Source organism: Coffea eugenioides, chromosome 7 (genome assembly GCF_003713205.1).
Source record: "Coffea eugenioides isolate CCC68of chromosome 7, Ceug_1.0, whole genome shotgun sequence".
Lineage (NCBI taxonomy): Eukaryota > Viridiplantae > Streptophyta > Magnoliopsida > Gentianales > Rubiaceae > Coffea > Coffea eugenioides.
In genome coordinates this window covers 3,668,045-3,694,263 of record NC_040041.1, presented here as the reverse complement: position 1 = coordinate 3,694,263, position 26,219 = coordinate 3,668,045, and the positions used below count along the sequence as shown (strand labels likewise).

General features: G+C 37.7%; 5 protein-coding genes across 6 annotated transcripts; 4 read left to right on the top strand and 1 right to left on the bottom strand.

The window, feature by feature from the left end:
• Positions 1 to 655: 655 nt before the first annotated feature.
• LOC113778109 (CSC1-like protein At4g35870) lies at positions 656 to 3,505 on the top strand. The gene has a single exon (XM_027323386.1). The coding sequence runs from the start codon at positions 968 to 970 to the stop codon at positions 3,413 to 3,415; it is 2,448 nt and encodes an 815-aa protein (XP_027179187.1). The 5' UTR covers positions 656 to 967; the 3' UTR covers positions 3,416 to 3,505.
• An 846-nt stretch (positions 3,506 to 4,351) lies between these two features.
• On the top strand, positions 4,352 to 5,486 carry LOC113778110. The gene is made up of 3 exons (XM_027323388.1): positions 4,352 to 4,835; positions 4,947 to 5,001; positions 5,097 to 5,486. Exons 1-3 carry the CDS (start codon positions 4,681 to 4,683, stop codon positions 5,286 to 5,288), a joined length of 402 nt encoding a protein of 133 aa, XP_027179189.1. The 5' UTR covers positions 4,352 to 4,680; the 3' UTR covers positions 5,289 to 5,486.
• Positions 5,487 to 6,411: 925 nt separating this feature from the next.
• LOC113778035 (aspartyl protease family protein 1) lies at positions 6,412 to 10,917 on the top strand. Its single transcript, XM_027323283.1, has 10 exons — positions 6,412 to 6,907; positions 7,053 to 7,188; positions 8,022 to 8,257; positions 8,607 to 8,831; positions 8,936 to 9,071; positions 9,152 to 9,225; positions 9,334 to 9,433; positions 9,529 to 9,586; positions 10,123 to 10,194; positions 10,346 to 10,917. The coding sequence occupies exons 1-10, from the start codon at positions 6,606 to 6,608 to the stop codon at positions 10,558 to 10,560; spliced, it is 1,554 nt and encodes a 517-aa protein (XP_027179084.1). The 5' UTR covers positions 6,412 to 6,605; the 3' UTR covers positions 10,561 to 10,917.
• A 4,295-nt stretch (positions 10,918 to 15,212) lies between these two features.
• On the top strand, positions 15,213 to 20,875 carry LOC113778213 (aspartyl protease family protein 1). 2 transcript variants are annotated; one of them, XM_027323533.1, is made up of 11 exons: positions 15,213 to 15,325; positions 15,770 to 16,006; positions 17,283 to 17,418; positions 17,995 to 18,233; positions 18,746 to 18,970; positions 19,120 to 19,255; positions 19,352 to 19,425; positions 19,524 to 19,623; positions 19,697 to 19,757; positions 20,276 to 20,347; positions 20,430 to 20,875. In XM_027323533.1, the coding sequence occupies exons 1-11, from the start codon at positions 15,228 to 15,230 to the stop codon at positions 20,684 to 20,686; spliced, it is 1,635 nt and encodes a 544-aa protein (XP_027179334.1). In that variant the 5' UTR covers positions 15,213 to 15,227; the 3' UTR covers positions 20,687 to 20,875. The 2 variants fall into 2 exon arrangements, with proteins under 2 accessions (XP_027179334.1, XP_027179333.1); XM_027323532.1 differs by lacking the exon at positions 15,213 to 15,325 and having other exon boundaries at positions 15,380 to 16,006.
• A 429-nt stretch (positions 20,876 to 21,304) lies between these two features.
• Positions 21,305 to 25,278, bottom strand: LOC113778470 (pre-rRNA-processing protein ESF1). Its single transcript, XM_027323887.1, has 7 exons — positions 24,571 to 25,278; positions 24,405 to 24,479; positions 23,882 to 24,117; positions 23,314 to 23,476; positions 23,020 to 23,148; positions 22,090 to 22,787; positions 21,305 to 21,848 (listed from the first exon to the last, which is right to left on the bottom strand). The coding sequence occupies exons 1-7, from the start codon at positions 25,135 to 25,137 to the stop codon at positions 21,548 to 21,550; spliced, it is 2,169 nt and encodes a 722-aa protein (XP_027179688.1). The 5' UTR covers positions 25,138 to 25,278; the 3' UTR covers positions 21,305 to 21,547.
• Positions 25,279 to 26,219: the final 941 nt, after the last annotated feature.

Here is a 26,219-nt window from a genome sequence, read left to right as displayed (position 1 = left end):
TTTGGGAGAATAGGATATAGCAACAATTGAGAATGTTTGAGGCTAATCTTCTGTTAGTATAAAACATGAAAGGGTTTGAGCAGTTCAAACATTACTCTCATATAATAAGTTAAGACACATAAAACTCATCAGCATTTTGGATCCAAATCTTCTATGAACTGAGTTGGGTTCCTTCCGAATAACAACATAAAAGATTCTCGCATGGAGTAAAAGTTTTCCACATTCATCTTTTCCCCCTAATTTTTTGTAAAGCTTAACTAGAAGGGTATTAGGTTGAGATTTATAATGTTGTGTGCAAATAAAATTGAGTAACTAGTCAACTAATCTAATCATTAAACTAAGTTTAAGTGCAATTTTATCTGAATAACAAAATAAGAATAAATTTGGACGCTCCTAAGTAACTCCATCAACTCGCCTGGACTGTCATTTTTTTTTAAAAAAAAGAGTTTTGTAAGAAATTGCATTGTAATGATTTAATACATGTGAAATAAAACAAGACTGAAAAAATGATTCCATGAAAACGTAAAAAATCTTTTAAGGAAAAATGCCAATCCAAAACAAGATTAATTGTTAGCTTTCCCAATTCCAATTTCGTTGCACTAAAAGGGGAAAAAACTGTCCTCATCACTAGCGAGTAGATAGTACTACTCGGTTGAGGCGGTTTGATTCGTTAACGAATCGAGTGTATGATACTCCATCTCCAGATAGGTTTCCTCGTAATTAAACCTCCAGACAGATTTCCGGCTGACCCCTTTCTCTCCCAGTGGCGTATTCGACCAAGAGAACTGAACAGATGCTAAAACCCAAACCCTAAATCCTAAATGGATCAAATTCCCAATCTTCCTCAACTCGATCCATCCAAATTCTCTCAAAATAGTCCTTGATCATGAACTCCTAAAGAAACCCAGAATTCTTGCCATTAATTTCCGTGTCACCGGCTGAACATTAGCAGTCGGTCATCGCCACGATGACCAATTACACCGTCCCATCACTTCCACCGTCCGCCTCCGGGGGCGACGGAGACTTTGATTACGATACGGCATGGTACGGGAACATCCAATACTTAGTTAACATTTCCGCCATCGGAGCCTTAACGTGTCTCCTCATCTTCATCTTAATTAAGCTCCGAAGCGACCACCGCCGCATGCCCGGCCCCACCGCCATCGTTTCTAAGCTCCTCGCCGCCTGGCACGCCACCGGCCGAGAGATCGCCCGCCACTGTGGCGCTGATGCAGCTCAATTTCTCCTTATTGAAGGTGGCAGCTCTGCCCTACTCCTTTCCCTCGCTGTGCTGGCCATCTCCGTCATGCTTCCAATCAATATTTACGCTGGAAAGGCTTCTTTGGGAGACGAATTCTCGAAAACCACCATTAATCATATCGAAAAAGGTTCGCCTTTGCTCTGGGTTCACCTTATTTTTGTTGTAATTGTTGTTTTTTTGGTGCATTATGGTGTGAATGAGATTGAAAAAAGATTGAAAGTCACGAGGTTGCGAGATGGGCATGGTAATCCTAGTGACCCTGGTGCAAATTCGAGTGCAATATTTACTATAATGATACATGGGTTGCCAACAACTTTGGGCTTTGATAAGACCCCATTGGTGGAATACTTTCAGCATAAGTATCCAGGGAAGGTGTATGAAGTTATTGTTCCGATGGATTTGTGTGCATTAGATGATTTAGCTTCGGACTTAGTGAAGGTTAGGGATGATATTTCAAAGTTGGTGGCAAGGATCGAGTCAAGAGGATTTCTGGATGAGGTAGAGGAATATGAGGATGCAGGGAATGGAAGGGGATTGTGGGAGAAGATATGTTTGTTGTGGAGGAGAGTGGTAGATTTGTGGTATCGGGCTATGGGCGCTCTGGGGTTTTCTGATGAGGAGAGATTGAGAAAGTTGCAAGAGTTTAGGGCAGATTTGGAAATGGAGATGGCAGCTTATAAAGATGGCCGAGCAAGGGGTGCTGGTGTTGCTTTTGTGGTGTTTAAAGATGTCTATGCAGCTAATAAGGCAGTTCAGGATCTTCGAAATGAAAAGAGAAGACGGTTTGGAAGATTCTTTTCCATTACAGAGTTACAACTTCAAAGGAACCAGTGGAAGGTAGAGAGAGCTCCACTGGCAAGTGATATTTATTGGAATAACTTGGGTTCATCAAAACTGTCTCTAAGATTGCGTAGAGTGATTGTGAACACATGCCTGTTATTGCTACTTCTGTTCTGCAGTTCTCCACTTGCTATACTTAGTGGCATTAGCAGCGCAGCACGGATTATTAATGCAGAAGCTGTGGATCATGCTGAGACTTGGCTGGCTTGGGTGCAGAGTTCAAGCTGGCTTGCATCCTTAATCTTCCAGTTTCTGCCCAATGTACTTATTTTTGTCAGCATGTATATTGTGATCCCATCTGTTCTTTCTTATCTTTCCAAATTTGAGCGGCATTTGACCGTGTCTGGGGAGCAAAGAGCTGCGCTCTTGAAGATGGTTTGCTTTTTCTTGGTAAACCTCATTCTTCTAAGGGGTCTAGTTGAGTCATCACTGGAGAGCGCTATTTTGAAGATGGGACGATGTTACTTGGATGGGGAAGATTGCAAAAGGATTGAACAATATATGAGTGCCTCTTTTCTTTCAAGATCTTGCCTTTCATCACTTGCATTTCTTATTACAAGCACTTTCTTGGGAATATCCTTTGATTTACTGGCTCCAGTACCTTCAATTAAGAAGATGCTCCGGAAGTTCAGAAAGAATGATATGCTCCAGCTGGTTCCGGAGCAAAGTGAACTGGAAAATCATGACATTGAAAGTTTGGAGAGGCCTCTGATTTCTGAAGCTGCAGCTGGGGTAATGACAAGCAATAATGGATATTTACAACATTCTGCTTTGAACGGTGTTAATTCACCAGGTCAAGACATGTCTGAATACCCTCCTGTTAGCAGAACCTCACCCATGCCTAAGCGAACTTTTGATTTTGCACAATACTATGCGTTCAACCTCACAATATTTGCCCTGACCCTCATATATTCCTCCTTTGCTCCCCTTGTGGTTCCGGTGGGAGCTATATATTTTGGTTACAGATATGTGGTAGACAAGTACAACTTCCTATTTGTCTACAGGGTGCGAGGTTTTCCGGCTGGTAATGATGGGAGGTTGATGGATACTGTTTTGTTTGTAATGCGGTTTTGTGTTGATTTGTTTCTTCTCTCGATGCTACTCTTCTTCTCAGTTCACGGGGATTCCACAAAGCTGCAGGCCATATTCACTCTCGGGTTGTTAGTAATGTATAAGCTTTTACCCTCTGATAATGAAGGTGTACAGCCAGCCTTATTGCAAGGCATACAGACTGTTGACAACATCATTGATGGTCCCATAGATTATGAAGTTTTGTCGAAGCCTACTTTTGAATGGGATACTTATAACTCATAACACCAGTTGTTAATATAATTTTTTGGCATTAAGCTGATATTGGTCGTGGTATATCTGTAGATACATTTATCTGTTCATGATCTGCTTCCATGCGTGTTGTGTAATATGGCCGATGTTTGATGTGGTATACCTTCATATGTTTTTATTTCTGGACAAAATATCACACCTAAGCACTGGTTTTTTGAAAGGTAAAGCCTTTTAATCTGATCTGACATGGTGGGTAACAGCATTTAGATCGTGGGTTTAGGAGGAGATTCTTTTAAATTATGTCTCTAAAGATGGATTCACTCTTATGGTGGTTTACGAGTGACCATTGGTGCTTTTGATATTGCTAAATGGTAGAAGTTTTTTTGGTAACGCGATTTTACTTTGAAAGGTAGATTGAACAAGTGCTGGTGGAGTGCAGGTGTAAAACAAAGCAAAAGCGAGACAGAGGCCAAAGCTACCATTGTAGGTTCATGTTAATTTTTGTTGCTTTCGTCTGGAAGATATGGAGAGCATGAGGAATTATTATTCGAGAGGTTGCCTGGAGGAACTAGGGAGTTCATTAGAACTAGTTGTTGAGATGTAGGAAACAGTTAGTCAAGAACGAAAATTCCAAAGGGATAGCTTGATCGCTTCGGATTATAAAGAATTTTTTTATTCCTTCTGTCATTATCTCAGTCTTCTGCATGAAGAGAACAATTACTGGCAATATTGGTACCCCAGTATATTTCGATTCTGCGATCCTCAAAACTGAAAAATAATCGGAATACATGAGATCAGATAGTCATTCTACAGAGCAACAGATTACTCGCAAAGTTTGCTTTGCACGCTAACATCACCTGTAAAACAGGCACTTCGAATATTGTCCTACGCGAGTCAAGCTTAGAAAATGACACCTAATCGTCGGAGTTGTAGAAGAAAACTTCAATCATGGATTGCGTGGACTAAATCAATTTTATGCCAGACAAGAAATGGAGAAAAAAGAGGAGCACAAAAGCCCAACCCTACATCTATTCTCGGCCAAGCAAAGCATTTTCTCCCTTTCCAGAAATAACATCTGTCGTCCCAACTCCCACTGTGACTGCGCTGCGCTGAATCACTCATCCCACTAGCATTTCTCTCACTCTGATGATAAACATGTGGTTAATCTTTAAATTGTTAAACTTGTGTCCTCTTCTTCTCGGCTTCAACGAGTTATAAATAATTAAGAAGAGTTATAAAAGCGGTCCATTATCACTTGTGACGCGGATTTAATTTTCCTCATTTTGTAAGGGACGCAGATGCATCACTTATCAGTTAAAAGCAATGTTGTTGATACAGGTGCCGAGACCAGGCTTGGCTACGGATGCAACAATCCTCCCCTCTGTCCAAAGCCTCGCCGGCTTGGATCTTCTGTTCCTGAATTTCTCAGGACCTTAGGATGCAACAGTCAGAGGTTGGTTAGAGCTTATTCTTGTTAGAGCTGATCAGAGTTTTTCTTAGTTGACAACTTGACATTGCACTTATTCTTGTTTTCTTGTTTTTAATCTGCATTCTGCAATATCAGTCAAATGAATTCTGATGGAAGAAGTGGAACTCTCAGCATGATTACAACCGAAAAGGTATGGTTGTTAATGTCCTCAATGACAATATTCATGCCGTTATATGCATACTTCCTTTAATAGCTTCTTGACGTTATCAATGCTGTAAATTGCAGACAAGGGATGAGGGAGAATCTTTGTGCAGTAATGGATGCTCACTTTCCTTCTACTCGGGATCTCCTCCGGGCAGAACCAGTAACCCTTTGGTTCATGATGTACAGTTCGTTCATCAGATGGAGCATTATTCTCCATTAACCAGAACAAAACTGCCTGATCGATTCGGTTTCACCTCTGCCTCTCCAGCATGAGAGCCTGAAATTTTGGTGGATGACATCAGACAAGGAAAATGAGTTCTTTTCGGTTGAGACAACCCGTTTTGAGGGTTCTTTTTGTAGTATTGGCTTAGAGTTAGCGTGGACTGTCAAAATTGTGAGCTTTCCTATGTAAATATATGCGATAGCTGATGAGGGTGAAATGTATTCTTATTCGAAGTATATATACTATTACTAAGGGGCATTTTACTGCTCAGGTAAGTTGATTCGGTTGTATGTAAAGCACGTGGCAATTATTTTTATTTTTAGTTCCTTTTCGTGATTACATCCCATTTGTCCATCAAACAATGCAGATCAAATATCTTGAATGTTGTTTGGTACGTGCTAGCATTTGAGGCATCTGGAGTAAAGCTAAAGTGGCCTGATTTTTGTAAAGCTAATTGTGTCGCGGAAATTTAACTCCATCTTTATCTGGCAGCGAAAAGAAAAAGCAACGAATGGGAAGAACTTAAGCCAGTTTTCTTGCAAAGAGCAAAATGCAGCAACAGCCCGTACTCGATCCGCACAATAATTCTAGCTAGTTGCTTACCATGCTTTGTTCAGAGATAACAACTAGACCTGTAGGTATGAGTACTTGGACGGACCTCACAAAACCTCTCAAGGTATTTATTATTCAAGTGTTAGGTAGCAGAAATCCTCATAGATAAATTATGTCAAAAAAAAAAATCACCCGATAAATTCTATTAGTAGCAAATTTGTCACATGGGGGAGCATGTTTACTTTCTATGCAGCCATACATGGACTTTTGTCTTAATCCCCCACCCAAAAAAGAAAAAGAAAAGGATTTGTAGAATGTTGAGGCTGCCACAGGGATAGCTTGTGTATACTATTCAGAAGTAACCATTTACCATTTGTCATATTGAAAATAACCACAATCCAATCCATACCCCCCGGGAAACCACAATGCAAAAAAATTCAAGAAGAGAACAAAGAAAGCCCAGTACCAAAAAAGGAAAAAAATCCCGGTACGAAGGAAAAAGAGAAAAGTGATTTGCTAGTTGGGCTGAGGATCTCACCGCATTAAAGACTTGTGCTTGAAGCCAATTTCCCTCCAACACCATCTTCCTTAACTGTGAAAAAGTAAAACGCCCCATGAACCCCTACCAAACTACCACCCTTCCTCTTCCTCTTCCTCTTTTCCCATTTAATGCACTCGCTGCACCTCTTCTCTTCTGTCTCTGTACCTAACCCTTTTCTTGTCGTCAGCAAAACAATAATTCCCCGATCCATTATTGTTCAAGTTTTAACTTCCATTCATCCTATGCAAATCTTTATCAAAACTCACCAAGAAAAATGTCATCTTTCTTCATTTTCTTGCTCACATTGCTTTGTTTTTGGCTACTTCTTCAATGCTCAAATGCCCACATTTTCACTCTGGAAATGCACCACCGATTCTCTGAACCCATCAAGAAATGGTCCCAGAAAACTGGCAAGAACTTCATGGTCCAAAGCTGGCCTACTAAGGGCAGTGTAGAGTACTATCAACAGCTGGCTAACCATGACAGGCTACTAAGGGGCCGGCGTTTATCAGAATCTGATGGACTTCTCACTTTTTCTGACGGCAACTCAACTTTTCGGATCAGCTCTTTAGGATTGTAATAAAGATCAATTTTTTTTAAATTTATTGGGATTGTAGTGTTTTCTTTTCTTCCCTTTCTTTGGATTCTTGATTTTTTAATTGCTCTCCTTTTCATGGGTTTTTGTTTATTTTCCTTTTCCTTCTCGTGTTGTTTTGGGCAGTTTGCATTATACTACAGTGACAGTAGGGACACCTGGCATGAAGTTTATGGTGGCGTTGGATACTGGGAGTGACTTATTTTGGGTGCCTTGTGAATGTGGGAGATGTGCATCTATTGCTGATCCACTTCATAGCCCAGTAAGTATTATCTTTTCTTGTTAATTTTGTCTCCTACTACTTATTTAGTTCTTTTATCAAAATACATAATAGGGTGTTTCTCTTAATTCTGCTGACAATGACAAGCTTGGAAATGGTAAAGTTTTAAGAAAGGGAAAGGAATCAGTGGTTATATGGCAAAAATTATTGGAGGAAAGAATGCAATAAGTACTCGTGACGATGGACTAAATTGGAATGTGAAGTAGGCTGTGGATCTCTAGTATTAATTGTAACCGAAATTCACCCATGTAATCATGTTCTTGTGTAGGTGTTGATAACGCCGTTAGCTTTAATCTTCTGCACAATGTTGCAGCTCTGTATGTATATGGGCAGGCATGTTATCCATCTCTACAATGTTGATGGTCCATTTCCTGTTGGAGTCTTAACTTAGCTCTCTTGCTGTACTAAGAGAATGAGGTTTATGGAGATCTAGGTCTTTGAATCTGTTTTCTTTTATCTCATGTTCTTTTGACAAGAAGGAATTTTTACTTCCTACAGATATACATTAATATGGTAAGGCAAAAGATGCGTTCCCAAATGAAGCAAAAATAACTCTTTGAATAAATTCAATGCGGAATCTCCGACATTAACGTGAGCTGCACCATTTGGCATGGATGCTGCTTTCTGATTAGAAATTTCTTTATCCTCAACCCTCACCCCTCCTCATTGCTAGTCGTCAGCATTATTACAAAATTCCATTCTTGATTGTTAAAATCAGCATGCAGTCATTGATTTCTGTTAACGTCTTGCATAGATATTGCTAACTCATCAAACGACTTCTGATTATCTTCAACTAGCTTAGTTCCTTGCTGCAGGATTTTGAGCTTAGCATATACAACCTAAATGGGTCATTGACAAGCAAGACAGTTACTTGCAACAACCATTTTTGCTCACACCAGGCTGATTGTCTTGATACTTCTAGTCGTTGCCCTTACTCTGTATCCTATGTCTCATCTGAAACTTCAACTTCTGGAATACTAGTGGAGGACATTATACACTTGAAAAGTGAAGATGACCATGAAGGACATGTTCAGGCATACATAATTTTTGGGTAAGTTTCTAGATTTTGGTGGGAATTAATAGCTAATACAATACGACATTACCTTTTTCCACCTCTTAGTTTATAATTCAAAACTTATTTACAGATGAGAGTGCTTTTTAATTCAAGTCCTTGTACTTTGATCTGTAAGCTCCATATCTGTCCATGCCATGCATCTCAGCAGTTGCAGTTTGACTCAAACTTAATTTTCTTTTTGGTGAGAGTGTTGCTACAATTCTCAAACTAAAATATTTTAGAACTTCTTGTTACTTAGTTTCGTCATGGCATGCAAGGTGAACATTTCCCTTTTGTTGCTTATGATTTCAAACACATACTGAGAATATCTATAAATTCACTGCAGTTGTGGACAGGTTCAAACTGGATCTTTTCTAGATGTGGCAGCTCCAAATGGTCTGTTTGGGCTTGGCTTGGAGAAGATATCAGTTCCTAGCATTTTATCGCAAAAAGGTTATACAGCTGATTCTTTCTCTATGTGTTTTGGCCATGATGGCACTGGAAGGATCAACTTTGGAGATAAGGGAAGCCTTGATCAGGAAGAGACTCCATTCAACGTGAATCCCTTACAGTAAGTGGTAATTTTCATTCTTTTCGGATATTTTCTCCTTTCTTTTGCCTTTGCAATCTTAATCGCTTAAAAAATCTGTCTTTTTGCCTGAAACTGCTTCACAGCCCAACTTACAATATCAGCGTTGTCCAAATTCGTGTGGGAACTGCTCTCATTGATTCAGAATTTACAGCTCTTTTTGATTCTGGAACCTCTTTCACGTATCTTGTTGACCCTGCCTATTCAATGATTTTGGAAAACGTAAGATCTCAAATCATAGAACCACTAAGTCTTATTTTTTATGTCAAGAATACGGCTCATGTATACTTTTTGTTTTTCAGTTCCATTTACAAGCACGAGATAAGCGCCACCTACCTGATGCAAGGATCCCATTTGAGTATTGTTATGATATGAGGTCATGATCAAATTTATAGCTGGTCTTTTTTGGTCAATTTTCTTTTCACTTTCTAGCAGCATAATCATATCTATTGTTTGTTTGTTTTTTCTGCACTATGATGAACAGTCCTGACGCAAACACTAGTTTGATTCCTACTATTAGCTTAACTCTTAAAGGTGGTGGTCAGTATGTTGTGTATGATCCAATCATTGTCATCTCCACTCAGGTAGGATCACAAATCTATTGCTTCTCCTAATTATTAAATCTAACTTTTCTTAACCATCCAGTTATATTGACTTCTGTTTTGCTTGCGTTTTGCAGCATCAACTTATATATTGCCTTGCTGTTGTCAAGAGTCAAGACTTCAATATAATTGGACGTGAGTGGTAATCTATGTCTTTTGGAAGTTTCGAAAATTTCTATTCCCATCATTTGAGTTTCTCAGTTTTAACATCAAATGATGGCATGGAAAAATCGGTTCGACTAGTTTCATGCATATTTGGAGAGGTTAGATATTTCTTACAAGACTTGTCTGTTAAAAAGTTGAGTGCCAGGGTGAAACTCATGACCCTGGACACCTGTTGCATATTGTTCATTTGCTTTCTCGCTGGAACCAGAAGATATTATGTATCTTTGATTCAGAGAATGCTCATTTTGTACAAATTTGAATTAGTTGTGGAGAGACAAATTGTTGAGATAATATTGCAAGTCTTCAAATGTTAGTGGCTGGGGGAGGAAGAATGAAGTTATTCATGACAGTTAAATCTTAACATTGCTTTTTCCAATTATATAGCTGTTCCTTTGTAATCTTGAATTGTAAAAGGCAGCTTCTATTGTGTTCTATGAGCAAATTTTTTTTTTTTCATGTTATAATCTATGGCGTGATATGCTGCATTTACTTGTATTTCCGTGCAGAAAACTTTATGACTGGCTACCGTGTAGTCTTCGACCGAGAAAAACTTGTGCTGGGATGGAAGAAGTTTGACTGTGAGTCCCTTGCTACAGATGAGATTTCAGTTCGCAACTGCACAAATGCTTTTGTTCATTTGTTAAAAAATAACAACGGTAATTTTATTTTTTTTTTAAAAAAAAACAATGCTTTGTTCATTCGTAGAATAAGTCTATGGTCCTCATGCAGGTTATGATGATGTTGAGGAATCAACTGCATCCATACCAAGAAACTCAAGCAGTGTGCCGCCAGCTGTTGCTGCTGGTGTAGGAACTAAATCCACGCCAAGCTCAGAAGAAAATAGGAGGAGCAACCCTCAGACTTCTTTTGCATCATCCCCTGTTCACTGCTTCCATCTGATCTACCTGCACCTCCAACTTTTGTTCCTGCTGACTCTAGTATAGCAGATGCTGCTCGATCCTCAGTTCCCTTCTCCAGAGGAGGAGCCTAACTTCATCCGACTATTGAGACAGTGTTAGTGTGTTTAGTACAAGAGCCTTTGACAAAGCATCTTTGCTGTCTGCTTCCATGGATTATCAAACCATGGCTGCAGTAGATACAGAGCGAAGATAGAATGTAAATACAGCGAAGATAGATTGATGATGCCATTTTTTGGTTGCTTCCTTTGCCGGTGTTTCTTTAAGCTATTCTTTCAGTAGAATAGAAGGCCAGTCGTTTGTTTTTGTACAGTGTTGGTGGATTCAAATAACGGAGAATTATCATTCATTGTGTTCCATGTGTATGAACGGCTTGCCCTCTCTCTTTCTGCCTCTTTTTTTTTTTTTTTTTTTTTTTTTTGGGTTTTAAACGTGAATATGCTATTGGGCTTGGAAGTGGCTGTCCTTGAGGCTTTGATGACGATTCTGGTCGGTCTGGATTTTGAATTGGGTTGAGGCTGGAGGAGCCATACGTAAGGCCGTCTACAACTCTCTTTCACTTTCGCTGCTTTGGGCAGGGCCTGGAGAAGTAAGTAGGTAGGGAAGTAGGAGTCAAAGATTAACCTCACAGACTTATTTGATGTGGTTTAGATTTAGTCGGAACCAAACTTTGGACTGCTGCCAACTCCCATCTGTCTCTGTCTCTGTGGCTTATTTGGGTTGGTCGGTGAGTTGGACTCTTTAGTTTGTGGGATACGTCACGTTTTTGGAGAAATTGGAAGTAAAACTTCTACGCGTATATCTTTCTTTCATTCTTTCTCTTCATCTACAATAAATATTTCTCAACGCAAAAAAGAGAAAATTCCCAATGTATCATGTCAAATGACTCCCAACATTTCACCTTAATAACGTCACGGAAAGAAAGAAACAAAGAGGGATTTTGGCCAAAAAAAAGGAAAAAGAAAAAAAGAGGGATCGATCCACGTACAAAACGACGGTCAATCTATCCATCTCTTCACAGTAATGGAAGATATGCTAATGGAAACGGTTAGAGTCAAAAGTTTGCAAGAGAACCTGGCACTCCAATTCTGACAACTAATTCCCCTGGGGAATTTTTTGACAGCAATGTTACGCGTTTCTTCTGGTTCGTCTTGCCCCTAACTAATGCTAGACTTTGTTCGTTTGGACCGTGAAATTATCCCAAATAATATTTTACTTGTATCATAAACACATTTTTTAATCTAATTTTTTATATTTTTTTATCTCATATACATCACATCATAAAAAGTGATACAGTGATTATTTCAAATAATACGCTATCCAAACAAACCAAATTAATTATATATATCCTACAAATAAAGCGTAAAAAGTAGAGCTTGTAAACAGGAAGAGGAGCTTGTAAGTTGGTGGCGTCGCCTGCATATTGCATAATGCATTTTCCTGTTTCTTCTTTCTCCCATGATTGCCGCCGAAAAAGACTGCTTCAACAAAGAAAGAAGAAGTCGAGACGTTTGGATTTTGGAAGAAGAGAATGTACAATAGTGTGTATTAGTAGTGTTATAATATTACGGTGCTGACTGACCGCTGAGAGACTGTTTGCAGTTTGTGCTGCAGGTGTCCGGAGTTGGGAGGACAAATCTAATCTACCATTACGCATTTGTTTATTATTTATTTACTGAGAGAATTTTAGCAGATTTCCATGTGTCAAACCTCAAAAGCCATTACGCGTTCTCAAAAAAGAAAAAAAAAAAAAGTTTCCAAGCTTGACTTTGGACCATTCCTATACTACTTTTCAACTCTTTATGTCCCTATCTTTTTGGTTTTTTTTGTTTTGGGTCTTATTAAAATTACATTTATATCCTTGCTAGATTTGGTTAACTTTAGTTATAATAATAACTAACAGAATTGAGAACCATTATGTTAGGCTTTGTGCATTCCGTCAAAAATTGAACTACAGTGGGACGAATTTTGTAGTTTAAGAATTTAAGTGTCCCATTTTAAAATTTAGAGACTTAAGTGAGATTTCGGATATAGTTTGAGGGGACAAAGTGGAATTAACCCTTAAGAATCCCTTCAAAAGTTTGTTGACAGCGTTGCATAATTCACCAACCTAAAAAAGTTCAACTGTATTTTATGTGTACTAGTAATCTAATTTTAGATAACTCTCTTGACCAAAGCCCAAAGCTTTTGATAACTAGAAAGTAGTATTTTGATTTTGACTCAGTCCAGAAACGACTTACTGGTAGATTCTTTGGAATAATAAAACACAAACGAGTGTGTCCAATGGTGCATGTATCTGTCAAATCAAACCCCAGCGAACGCTTCCTGAAAGAAGTCCAGATTATGATCATAACAATTAATTAATTGATTGCACATGCCCCTCGGGTCAGCTCAGTCGGTGAACCCATGGGGTATTCTTCGTTATGACACAGGTTCGAGTCTGGCTTCACATATCGTCTGGGTGCTCTTGGGAGCAGGTGTAGAGGGATTAGTCGGGCCCCTTACGGATTAATCCGGACATCCTCTGTGTTGACAAAAAAAAAAAAAAAAAAAAAGATTGTACATCGATCATTGGTTAGGATGTTAGGATAGCTACCATAATTTTTAGACGCCATAAATTTATACCACGCTCGCTATCAACATAAATTTATACCCCCAAATTAGTTGTATATGTTGCCATGTGTGAACAAAATACACGTACCAAATGACGTCTTGTAGCTAGTGAACTGAGATTTTTTTTTTTAAAGTTGGTTTCCTTCCTGATTTGCCACGTATCTAGGTAGACTGGTAGAGCACCCAGATTGATGAATGATTTAGACATATACGTATTCTTCTTATGTTTAGTTGAGGCTTTGCGTCGTCTAGAAGAGACGTTGCCGTCCCGTGCAATTTATGCATGTCAATGAACTTTACTTTCCTCTGAGGGAAAAATGAACTTACAAGGAAAAGCTGCAGCCCCGATTATTAAAGGAGTTCTTGTTGATTGGCTAAAATCAAAATGGGATGAGACTTTCAATTTGAAGGCCACGACAACTGAAGTCAAGTCAAGGCCATGCATGATGCTGATGCATCCCCGTATCTGACTGTCTTCGCTGATTCGTTTTGTACGCAATTAATTTTCTCTCCAGAGGTCAGTAATATTAACGCTCTCATTTATATATTCTAGATAGAAAAGTATAATTAATCTTTTCTACTATTTATTGATAATTAATGTGGTGTTCATTAGGCACCCAAGTCTTTTAAATACTACTTTTTTTATGGTGTTAGGTTAACAAATTACACGGCAGCTGCTTTAGTTAACACTAGCTATGCATACTCGACGTGTGTGTAACTTATAAAAAAAATATTTTTAATTAAAAGAAATATAAAAATAGTGCAAGTGAATATAACTATTTTATGTAATATGTAATAAAAAATTATTATAGAAAAAAATGTGTACAATTGGGAGTAGAAAAACCTGTTACTAAGGTAGAGCGTGAAAATTAAAGGGAGGTAATTTTGATTGGGTAGGATTTGTGTGTCAGTTGATAATAGAAATAAGGATTAATAGATAAGGGAGAACGTAAAAATTCCGTTACTAAGGGAGAATGAGAAAATTAAAGGGAAGTACTTTTGATTGGGTAGGATTTGTGTGTCAGTTGATAATAGAAATACTCAAGATTAATGGATAATAGAGATAAAAGTTAATAGATTACAGAGAGATAAGGATAAATTTGAAAACAAACAAAGTTAACACTGACACGGGTTTTATTATTGTAGAGATATAAATTAGTTAAATTGAAGAAGGCTGTGATTAGCCGTGGTTTTATTTTACGACCACTTGAAGTTAAAGCTAACCACGTTTTCAAGACATTCAACACTAATTATTAACATGATCTTGAGCAAACTTATATTTTACGGTGAAAATTTTAAATATCTTCTTTATGTAACAAATTAGTTTTTGGCTAAAGTTGAAGCCTCTATCGTTTAATTTAGAGATCCTTGGTTCCGATTCCCCTCCCCCCTCCTCATTTCTTTAATCTCATCCATCTCTTGTTAAAAAAATTAAAAGAAAATTCAATTTTTGAGTTTAAATAGCACTATCCGCTTAGATTGTGTTTGAATCGAAAGTTATTTTTTTATATTATGTTATAAACGCATTTTCAATCATTTTTTGCTTTTAAATTATTTTTTTACTCCATATACATTATTATCACAAGAAATATTATGAATTATTTTAAACAAACATTTCAAAAAAAAAAAAAGAAGTAGAGTGGTAAAGTTTATTCATGATTTTCAGCCCAAGAAAAAAAAAAGTAGTTTATTCATGGTGGGTGGCTAGTGACACTTTGACACGTCTCCTCCTCCGTCCCCCGCAAAATGGCAAATGTCTTCCATTTCCCAACTTTAATGGCAATTAAATCAACAAAAACGCTAAAGTCTAAAAAATAAAGCAATTCAATTACTACCCTATTAGCTCCTCCTTCACCCGTTTCCTTGCCAACTGTTACTAGTCTATAGTGCTAGTAGTAAATGAAATGAAAAAGCCAAGAGTCAATCATATGAATGATTTCGTTTCCCACCATCCTTGATTGCCTCAGCAGCCGGCCACCTTCCGCTGCTGGGGTGGACTTTCGTCTTCGCACCTCCGACGACTTTTTTTTCTTTTTCTTTTTCTTTTTCTTTTTTCCAAAAAATAAAAAATAAAAAATAGGATGATATTACTCCTAGTTGGAACGAAATCAGAAAAAGCGAGTTACTCTACAGTGGATTCGTTCAACCAACAAAATTCAACTTCTCCTCCCAGTCCCAGGTTTCATTTTATTATTTCCCCTTCAAACTCTCTCTCTCTCTCTCTCTCTCTCTCTCTAGAAGCCCAGCTCCACCTCACCTGCTCTCGCTTTCTTTTCCTACGTAACGAGGAAAAAAAAAAATAAAAATACATTTGCATATTCGAACAAGCCAACACGTATGCCATATTGTTTCTTTTTTAGCATGGACAACCACATATAAATTATCTTGTTGATTCAGCTAACCCAATTATTGCTCTGCTTTCCTTTTTCGTGATCAACAACAATTATTTTTTTTTCGGAGGAGGATTATTTTTTGTCACTTCTCTCCGAAATAGAGTATTTCAAATGGGATTTTTGTTTTCTTCTACTAGTAGTAGCTGTAGAAGTGATAGAATCATGGTTTTTGTAGATGGTAAAGTTTTGGTTTTTATGGGTTTCATTATGCTAATCTCGGGCATACACAGCTCTGAAGCTAGTGGCTCTGCTTCTGGGACCTTCGGGTTTGATATCCATCACAGATACTCTAACCCGGTTAGGAGTATTTTCGACTTTGATGGCTTGCCGGAAAAACATTCTTTCGACTACTACGCCGCCATGGCCCACCGTGATCGCTACAACCGGGGTCGCTACCTCGCCGGCACCACCACCCCTGTCACCTTCGTCGCTGGCAATGACACCCTCCGCCTTAATTCCTTGGGATTGTAAAGTTTCATTTCCCTTCCCTTTTTCTTCTATCTAATTATGGATTTATATGTTTAAAATATATTCTAAAAATGATAAACCAAATTGCAGGTTATGGTTTTATTTTGCTTCAAATCTTATCTTTTCAATTTTATTTTGAAAGTACGAATGTAAGTATATTTTAAAAGTGTAAAACCAAATTACAAGTTATGGAAATTTTTTCTTTTACTTAAAATGTTAGCTCTGAGTTTGGATGCCAATTCAAAATGAATCTGAAAAAGAACTAAATTTGGTTTTTTTTTAAAAAAAATTTTGTATTGAATTTTCATTTTTATATTTTACTCGCCAAATTTATTTATATAGTAGTGAAACATTTACAATATGTTAAATTATGTTTTTAATAAAAACAAAACTATAGAAATTAGGACTCTCGGACTGATAGAGGTGGGAAATGCCATTCTTAATTACTACTATTTAAAAAAAGAAATCCCAACACAAACACAGCATAGTATATACATATGTGTATATGTAATTCTCATAAGCGAAAGCTTCCTGATAGCGTAATATATCTTAAATGAAAAACTGTAATATTTTGCTTTATTCTGGTTTGGTCGGGTAGAAGAAGAATAGAGGAGTTGGGGAAAAGGAAATGGAAGAGGTTGAATGCTGGTTTCGAACATATATTACTGTTTTGAATTGAAATATAAACCCTTACACAGCATGGGTTTTAAACAAACTCTCTTCTTGAAAGGCAATTTGACGAAGATAGTGCTCAAAGGATTTGTGGAAATCATTAAAGCCTCCTTTTCTTCCAGTATTCTGTTGTACTTTTTTTTTTAAAAAAAAAATTTCATTAATCAGAATCACCTTTATTTTATCATATTTCTTTTACAAGGCTAGCGAGCTCTAGTTTAAAAACTGTAGCACTTTATCTGTTTGCTGGTTGGAAATCCTTTTTTTTTCGGTATTTAGATTTCTGTGTTGCTTTTGTTCCTTTGGTGTTTCTGTCTCTATAAAAAGATTCCAGTTTTACGAGCGAAAGAGCTTTTTAAACTTAACATTATGAATTCTCTTCTCTTTTCCTTTTTCTGGCCAGTTTTAATAATTTTTCACCTTTAATTTCCTACTTTGCAAAACATTAATAAGCGTTCATGGGGGGGCAGATATATAATGGACTAAACCAAGATTATACAGCATGAGTAATTTAATCTTCCTTGAAAAAATAAATGTGCATGTGAACAATGGACCAATATTTTTCCTTTGCTCTCTCTTTTTTTTTTTTTCCTGAACTTGCAGTTTGTACTATGCAAATGTCTCCGTTGGAACACCAGAATTGTGGTTCTTGGTCGCACTCGATACTGGAAGTGACTTGTTTTGGCTGCCTTGTGATTGTACCAGTTGTGTGCGTGGCTTGGTGACAAGATCAGGAAAAGTATGTTAATTTATTTAGATTTTAATTTCACATTTTATCACTTGAAATGATAACTATGTCTTAGATTAATTTGCAAATATGGATATCTTCATCTTGCTGTATTGGTAATTAAGAACTTGCTGCTGGGGAAGAAAAATAGCAACAAGTGGACTGCTTGGCTTCTTTTTCCGCTATGTTTAGTGGCAGTTGGGTTTTTCTTTTCCCCAATTTTTATGCCATATGACTAACTATAAAGTTTTTTTCGATTGGACATTTCATCCAAGATTCTGGTGGATGTCACACTTTTGCTTTGGGAAGCAATAATTACCAGTACCTTAATTTTAACTGTGCATTGCGCAAGCTTGATTGGCACCATAAATTTCTATTATCTTGTTAATCAAAATTCTAGCATTGTGCAATACCAGGTTCAAACTTCATCAGCCAATTTTGCTGTCTAAAAAGTTGAAAATTTTAATTAATACTTCTGTTGCCAAATTTATTTGTACTATTTTTATTTTTTTTTAAAATTTTGAGCCTGTCTTCCATAGCCAGTTTTCTGTTATTCATTTTTTTTTTTCGCTCTTTCTTTTCAAGCAGCGAATTGATTTCAACATGTACAGTCTGAATACATCCTCAACTGGCATGACTGTTCCGTGCAACAGTACAATGTGTGATGCACGAAGAAGAGCATGCTTAGCTTCACGCAAGGCTTGTGCTTATGAAGTTAGTTACCTTTCCGGCAACACTTCATCTACAGGGTTGTTAGTTGAGGATGTTTTGCACTTGGCTACGGATGATAGTCAGCAGAAAGTTGTTGATGCGCCAATTACATTGGGGTGAGTATTATTAATTCATAGTATGATTACCTGTTTTTGTTTGAGGAGCTCATCGTTGATCAATAAAATTCTGAAGAGACTAATACTTTCATGAATCTTATGTTGCTGTCTTAAAGGAGGATTTCACATTGATGCAGCAGACATATTATATTTCTAATCCAAATGGTGAATTAATTCAAGTTTTCTTTTTTCTTTTTCTTCTTCTTTTTCCTGATGCTCTGAGTAGCTGAAGTTTTATTGTTATCCTCGCTCTGGGGACTACATTTATGGTCTATACGAGGCATTTTTAGATTCCTAGATTGCCTTTTTTTTTATTTTTTATTATTGTTTCAACTAATGAGTTTGTCTGGACTTTTATCTGCCTTCTTAGCTGCTGCTCGTTATCTCATATATCTATGTCCTTAATCATGTCTCCTTGTAGTTTGCACTCACAGCTGATTATTGGGCAATATTTTGTCCATGGCCTTTCTACTTGCACATGACATTGACTCATGATGCTTCTTCTATTTCAGCTGTGGAATAGTTCAAACTGGTGGATTTTTGGATGGTGCTGCTCCCAATGGTCTGTTTGGTCTAGGTATGGACACTATATCAGTTCCTAGCACATTAGCAAGCAAAGGGCTAGCTGCAAATTCTTTTTCGATGTGTTTTGGGAATGATGGAGTTGGAAGAATTGTTTTTGGAGATAAAGGAAGTACAGACCAAGGAGAAACACCATTCAATCTTCATCAACTACAGTAAGCGGCTCCTGTTCGCTTTGTATATTCTAGTACCAATTTCACTCACTTAGCCACCAATTACTTTTCTTCAGATTAAAGGACTTCCAAAATTCTACTAAATTTTATTTTTCTCTTCATTACCTTTTCCCCCCTGTATTTTCTATCAGCCCAGCTTACAACATAAGCATTACGCAAATAGCTGTGGGAGCGAATATCACAGATGTTGATTTCACTGCTATTTTTGATTCTGGCACCTCATTTACATATGTCAATGACCCAGCTTACTCAATTATAACCGAGAATGTAAGTTACTAGGAAGTTTTCATGATATTTTACATAAATATGATGTGGTCTGCTTTCAAGGATTACAAACTATCTTGCTTCTATGTTTTTTGGCAGTTCAATTCTCGGGTCCAACAGCCACGTTATCCATCTGATTCCCAAATTCCTTTTGAATTTTGCTATAATCTAAGGTAATTTCATTCTCACAACATCATTTAACAATACTTCACCTCGTGGTCGTTCATTTTACCCTGGGAACCTTGTAGACTGACTCTTTCTTTTCATGCAGTCCCAATGAAACAGGCTTTGACATGCCCTCTCTGAATTTGACGATGAAAGGGGGAGATCCATTTTCGATCACTAATCCATCGGAAATATTTCAACTTTCGGTAATTACATTTCACAAAGTTGGATACCTTGGGATTTTCTCTTGATTGTAATAACCCATTTTCTGATGTGCAGAATAATAGATATATATATTGTTTGGCAGTTGTTAAAAGTGGGGATGTCAACATCATCGGACGTAAGTACCACTAAGTTTCATTGTTAATATAATCAGAACATAAATACACGAAACTGACTGCCACTAATGTCTCCCCTTCCCATTGTAAACAAAAAGGAAAAGTGAGTTGGTTTATTTTATATATTCCTCTTGTTTTCTTCAGTAGAATGATGCCATTCCCTTATACCACTAGTTTGTGTGTTAATTTATTGCTTATATCAGTACTAGTTCCATGTTAACATATTAGGATGTAAGATTCTTTTTCGTTTTCACTGGTCCGTCTTGTAATACTTATCTGATCATAAGACTATCTATGGTGACACGATACAGAGTTTGATATTGAATTCTTCAAAGTTTGTTGGAAAGTTATATCAAAGTCCTATTCCCCCTTTTTTTTTAAAAAAGGAAAAAAAAAGAAAAAAGAAAGTCCTGCTCGCTTGTTTTCGGTTCCAGTTGAACTTCCATGTATTTTGTTTTGAGTCATGCATTCACATATTAATTTCTAGCTCTGACAAAACAATTTGTTGATTTTTGGCCAGAAAATTTCATGACTGGTTATCGGGTAGTTTTCAACCGCGAGAACATGACTCTGGGATGGAAGCCATCTAACTGTGAGTTCACTTTTTCTTTTGCCTCATGCAACATATTAGAAGTTTGCAACTCTCTGCCCTTAAATGAAAGCATTGTTCTCAGGCTACGATGATGTGCAAACTAAGAATGGATCGAACACATTGCCCGTTAACCAACGGAACGGTACCCAAGCTCCTTCACCCTCAACTCTCGTGCCAGAAGCCACATCTGGAAAGGGAAGTACTTCTCCTGTGGCAACTGCAATTCCAACACAATCACCCCCGGGGAGCAATGCACCGGATTCGAACTCCATATCTTGCAAAATCCTTGTCTTTCTGTTTTGCCTGTTGAGCCATTATTTGATTATTCTTTCTTACTGAGGCTGCAACCGCTTGTGTGGAATTGAGCAGTATTTTGTAGCAGTAGCATTTCCACTGGATAGATTTAATACCATTACAATATGCTAGTTTTGCAGCCGTCTCGGCTATATTGAGATTGATCTGTCGTACTTTTAGCTGTGAATATACATTATTGTTTGATTGATGGATACATATTACTTTTCGAAGCCATATATATATATACTTGATATGGCTATTGTCGGTAATTCCAGATAACCCTTTGGAGTGTAGCGTACTCTTGATGACTCCCTTTTAATTCTTTTTCTTTTTATTCGACCTGAGGAAATCATTAAACTGACCTTGCAAAGCTTATTTTACATTTTGATTGCGTTAGTTTTAGACAATTTGAAGTTGATTTTAACTTGTCAGAGCATAAATGAAACGATATCGTGCAGATCGTGATTGAAATCCAGGCTGGAGAAAACGAGTAGGACAGATGAGATGGTAACCTGGTTAGCGATCAATATGAATACAGATAGAAAATTCAAGAGAAACGAATGTGAATGAAGATTTTGAACCCCAATATGAATGAAGATAACAACAGCGAAACTAATGAAATCCTGCAGCATCAACATTCATTTGGAGTAAAAACAAAAAACATAAAGAAGAAAAGAAAAATGAATTGAGCGCGTAATATGAACAAATGAGTACAAGTTAACCAAGACTTTTAAATTGAGGAAAACCATACAGAAATGCCCTTCGTTTATCTGACCAAAAACAGAAAAATACCCCAACTCTTACACCCATGTATAGAGGATACTACTTGCTTTGTCCATCAGAACTTTTTAAACTTTCGCCATCCTCGCAACACTGCCTAAATATCCGTATGAAATAGTGGTTAACCTACTTGCTCTTGCTTGCTTTTCTTTTCAGGTGGCGGTTTTTTCCTAGCACTTTATCATGAAGGGGAATCTGTTTTGATTTCATCTTAATTGACCTAACTAATGAGGACAATTCCAGCTTCTCTTTCTTTGCAGGCGGCAGACAACGGTGCAACTCGCGATTGTCATCGCCGTTGTCATCGTTCTGTGTCTTACTAGACACCAAACCTTGTCCAAGTGTTTCTGACGGCTCCTTTACCCTGTTGTTCTCGGACTCGCTCTTCTGTTGTCTATTTGCCATTTGTCGTGCATAAGCTGCGCTCCTGTAAAAAATAAAAAAAAAAGAGGAGACACCTCATCAGATGAAGCCACAGAGCAAGCAGTAACTTTCAGAAAATAACATGTCAAAATCGCTATATAGATTATACTGGAAAAATATTGATTGATTATCAGGAAAATATTCTAAAATCCAGACAATATTGGTGAAGAAGAAATGAAGAGGGTCAAGTACACAAGTCATCATAAAACTGGAAACGTTGACCAAATGTGCAGTAAAAGAAGTACCGTTTGAACTGAGGATCCGTGGGATCCAGAGCAAAAAGCGGTGAAGTGAACAGGGTTGAAAACCTAGGATCATCATAGTCAATAGTTGGCAGCTTCCCTTCATCGGGAATTTCTTTACCCATTTTCCCTTTCATCTTCTTACGTTTCAGATTGTAGCCTTTCAAGCCGGAATCTGCTCCCTTATCGTCAGCAAGTAACAATTCAAGTTCTGCTCTACTTGCTTCAGCTTCTCGAGATGCATCTTCATTCTGCTGCTCTTTTCTCGCATTTCTACCTTGAGAAACCTTACTTTCTTTTCCAGAACATTCTTCAAGAAAAAAGTCATCAGTTTCTTCTGCAGGTTCATTATCAGTATCAATGCTCTCATCTTCTGATGAATCTTTCGATCTATTTTTCCTGGCCTTCTTTTTCTCACGTCTCTCTCTAAGGATAGCGTCCCAAACATTCTCTGATTTTCTGTCTTTCTTTTCCAAAATCCGTTTACTTAAATCTTCTAAACCAGTATTGAACGTTACCTCCATGTCCTGGTACTTCTCATCATTTTCATCTGAGCCATCCCCTGACTGGAGAAGAGCACGGTACATATCCTGCTTCTTCTGTTTTACAAATGATCCATTTTGCATGCCATCATTGTTCTCACTCTCATCACTATCACTCTCATCAGAAGCCAAAAACTCCTGGAACTCTAACTCAGCAAGCTGAAAGAGGAGAACCGCATCAATGCCAGTTGTATAAAACTTACCCGGTTATGTAGAAATAATACTTCCATTAATCAAAGCACTATGACTTTAAAGACGTTGGATCATGCTCTGACTATGCATGTTTTGAGCACAAAGATGCACAAACAGTATATAATCACATGTTGCTTCCCAAACCAGTAGCAAAAATAAACACCGGATCATCGTTGAGTTGAAATGAAAATCAAAGTACCTGATCATCGTTAAATTTTCGCTTCAAGGTTTTTGCACGCTGTGGCTCATCATAATCCCATGTCAGATGAATCTTACTTTGCTGAAGTGCTTGAGTTTGAAAGTCCAATCCTTCATAGTCTGCTGGTGCCTAATGAAAGGAAAGGCAATCTCAAATTATTCAATCTAATAAACTAAATAACAGTGTTTAATTGACCTGGGGAAAGAAACCTCTTTGAAGAGCTATCTTATTGGCCGAGCACTTCGCTGCAGAACAAGTATAAGCTATGCATTAAGAATAAGGACAAAGACTTACATGCTTTGCAACATCACGTGGTTGATGCTTAAATTCCATTGTATCTGGTACAAACCTCAAATCAAGCATAGTGGATGATCTCTCAAACTCTACTCCATCACAAGTCCTATAGAGGTAATCTGCAGTAGCAATTGAATCGCATTCCACCACAGCATAGTAGTACCTGAAATATAAGTGGAAACACCAGAGAAACTTATACTCCATGTGTGAATTTGCACACACCCACAGGCATAAAGGCATACACGAATACAGATAGATGCATGTGGACACACGCGCACAGAGAGAGAGAGAGAGAGAGAGCAATCACTCTTTTAACCACCAGGCAGGAAAGAGATTGTTTTATCATATAAACATTCAGGAAGCATAGCAAAGCTATTACAAATGAATCAGGATGAAATTTGGAAAATAGATAACAAGAAACAACACATGCCATAGGTTTTTATTCTGAAAACCAAAGCTACACAACTACAAAGTAAAGATAACAGATTTTGAAATTAAACTCAAGCGGTGGAAAAACAGACACAATAAAAGGTATGTATATGCACATATAGGAGAGCAGACATGTCACCTTAGCCTACTTAATTCATAAGTACGCAATTTCTCATTGTCAATTTCATCATCATCATCATCTTCATCCTCATCATTTTGATTATTCTTTTTGTCATCTTCAAATAGCCCAACAGGACCATGAATCGCCTCCTCTTCCATTCGTTTGAGCCCAAACTCAGATGGGTAGACTGCCACTGACATAATTTGACCACCTCTAGGAAGAAACGAACTTAGCGAGACATACAAATCAACTGCCTACAGGAAACAATCTAGTTTCAGTGCAAAAATCAACATTCTAAGCTCAAGTCCACGAAAAACACAACACCAATTACATGCAGGATACAACATGAGCTCATTTTCCTCTCTTTGTTGGGGTTCTATAGAGTCTAAGACACCAATTAAAATACCTTCAAGTCATAGAAAATGCAGTCTCCCAGACGACATGTATCGATCAAGAAAAAGATAACAAACCATCAAGATATTCTTTACACAATCTCTTCCCCTATATTAATACAAACCTTAGAATCTTCAATACTACTCACCTTGACTTGACTCCAATCCATGTTGACAACCGCAAGCCTATGCGTCTCCTTATCAATTTCCGGAACAGTCTCCTCCTGCTCCGCACAAATAAAAGGTTAAACATTTAAAATTTTCGAACAAAGTTCCCCAAATTATATAAATTCAACCTGTATTATTCATTTTTACCAGCCCAAAAGTATCTTCTTCCTCTTCGTACGCCTCATCTGAATCCGAAGTAGTACTCATCGAGTCATCACTCTCAGCTTCCTCTTCTTCTTCTTCCTCCTCCTCAGAATCCGATGTTTCGGACTCATTTTCCAGCTTCAAGCTCCCTTTCTCCACGTTCACACTCTCACTTTCTTCATCACTTTCAACACCCTCACTCTCACTTTCTCCGCTCTCCTCATTCTTCACCAATTCCTTTCCCAAACTCCTCTCTTTCGCTCCTTCTTCCTCCTCTTCGAGGCGATAATAATGCCTCAAAGAGTTAGCAGCGGAGTCATTCTTCTTCTGTTTGCCCCTCTTATCAGTGCGAGCTTTTGAGGTAGCGAAATCCTTGTCAGTAAACATGCGGTTAAAGCGAGAATCAATCGCAACCTTGGCTTTATGCTTCGGTGGCTCCCTAAACCTAGGGTCCGAGTGTAAGGATGCGAAACGAGCATCGGTGATGATTTTTCCATCATTACGGTGGTTGGCGGTGGCGTCACCGTCAGGCTTAGTCATATTCTTCTTGTTCTTGCCTTTGGACCCCATGGAAATGCGCTCTTTTTCCGTCACCGGAGAAATTTCAGCAAAACCCAGCCGAATTAGTCGGAGGTCTATGTCAATCGGCGGTCTTGTTTTTACTTTTTAGCTCTGCTCCATCCAGCTAACAAAACCCTACATCCCAGGATTCTAGCAGGAGAACTAGAGGCAACGGCGAATCTGGATCGGGTTCCGGACTTGGGGCGGATGCGGTTTGGACTTTGGAACCATATTTCGGGTTACGGAAAATAGGAACCTAATTGTTGGGCTCCTGAGCCCAAAGAAATAGACTGCCGGGAAAAGAAACTGTTAACTCGTAGTAGCAGCCTAAACAAAGGCCCAAAAACACCCAAAGTGTTGTGTGTTCATTTTGAAATCTCCTGGCATATTAAATTGTTTAATGAGGTATAAAATGATTTCGTCAATGTCATGTAATCCCGGATTTTACGTCAATGTAATTTAACTTAAAAAGAAAAAAGTAGCTAACAACATTTTTCTTGATCCATTAATTTAATTAATTAAAACTAACACGAACAATCTACATGAAATGTCTTGAATTTTATACTTTGATAAGTAACTTAATTTTGTTTACACTGACAGTGTATATATTAATACCTTTTAATTACAAGTCACGTATGCAAAAAAATAAAAATAAAAATCAAATTCAAACCAAATATGTCTGGGGACCAAAATCTCACGACAACGTAGTAGTAGTAGTATGCACTATGCACAACAGGTATATGTAGTTGATAAAAGTAAATGTACCTTCAAGATGTAACTAAACAAGAACCCTTGATCCGACGATGGTGGTGCTGTTTAGGTAATGGAAAAATCGTTCACATGATTATCAAAAACTTATGAGTAGACAAGCATGTGACTAATTTAATTAAACTTGTCATGTACTTAATAAATTGGTAAATTGACATCTCAACCCCAATTAGTTGAATCCAAAGTACATCACATCACGTCACATCCCAAATCCAGTCTGCGAACCTCATGCAGCCCTACCCCCAACTCTTCATATCTGTTATTCCATTCATATAACCAACAGAAGCTAAAACTTGAGAGTAATGATAATCCATGATGAATCA

Excerpts from the sequence above, each read along its gene's own strand:
- LOC113778109 (XM_027323386.1), top strand. The coding sequence starts at position 968 with ATGACCAATTACACCGTCCCATCACTTCCACCGTCCGCCTCCGGGGGC.
- LOC113778110 (XM_027323388.1), top strand. The coding sequence starts at position 4,681 with ATGCATCACTTATCAGTTAAAAGCAATGTTGTTGATACAGGTGCCGAG. Across the intron at positions 4,836-4,946 it reads TTAGGATGCAACAGTCAGAG|TCAAATGAATTCTGATGGAA; the intron begins GTTGGTTAGAGC and ends CTGCAATATCAG. Across the intron at positions 5,002-5,096 it reads GCATGATTACAACCGAAAAG|ACAAGGGATGAGGGAGAATC; the intron begins GTATGGTTGTTA and ends TGTAAATTGCAG.
- LOC113778035 (XM_027323283.1), top strand. The coding sequence starts at position 6,606 with ATGTCATCTTTCTTCATTTTCTTGCTCACATTGCTTTGTTTTTGGCTA. Across the intron at positions 8,832-8,935 it reads TTCAACGTGAATCCCTTACA|CCCAACTTACAATATCAGCG; the intron begins GTAAGTGGTAAT and ends ACTGCTTCACAG. Across the intron at positions 9,072-9,151 it reads ATTCAATGATTTTGGAAAAC|TTCCATTTACAAGCACGAGA; the intron begins GTAAGATCTCAA and ends TTTGTTTTTCAG.
- LOC113778213 (XM_027323532.1), top strand. The coding sequence starts at position 15,651 with ATGGGATTTTTGTTTTCTTCTACTAGTAGTAGCTGTAGAAGTGATAGA. Across the intron at positions 18,971-19,119 it reads TTCAATCTTCATCAACTACA|CCCAGCTTACAACATAAGCA; the intron begins GTAAGCGGCTCC and ends ATTTTCTATCAG. Across the intron at positions 19,426-19,523 it reads GAATTTTGCTATAATCTAAG|TCCCAATGAAACAGGCTTTG; the intron begins GTAATTTCATTC and ends CTTTTCATGCAG.
- LOC113778470 (XM_027323887.1), bottom strand. The coding sequence starts at position 25,137 with ATGGGGTCCAAAGGCAAGAACAAGAAGAATATGACTAAGCCTGACGGT. Across the intron at positions 24,118-24,404 it reads TGGATTGGAGTCAAGTCAAG|GCAGTTGATTTGTATGTCTC; the intron begins GTGAGTAGTATT and ends TGTTTCCTGTAG. Across the intron at positions 23,477-23,881 it reads TATGAATTAAGTAGGCTAAG|GTACTACTATGCTGTGGTGG; the intron begins GTGACATGTCTG and ends CTTATATTTCAG.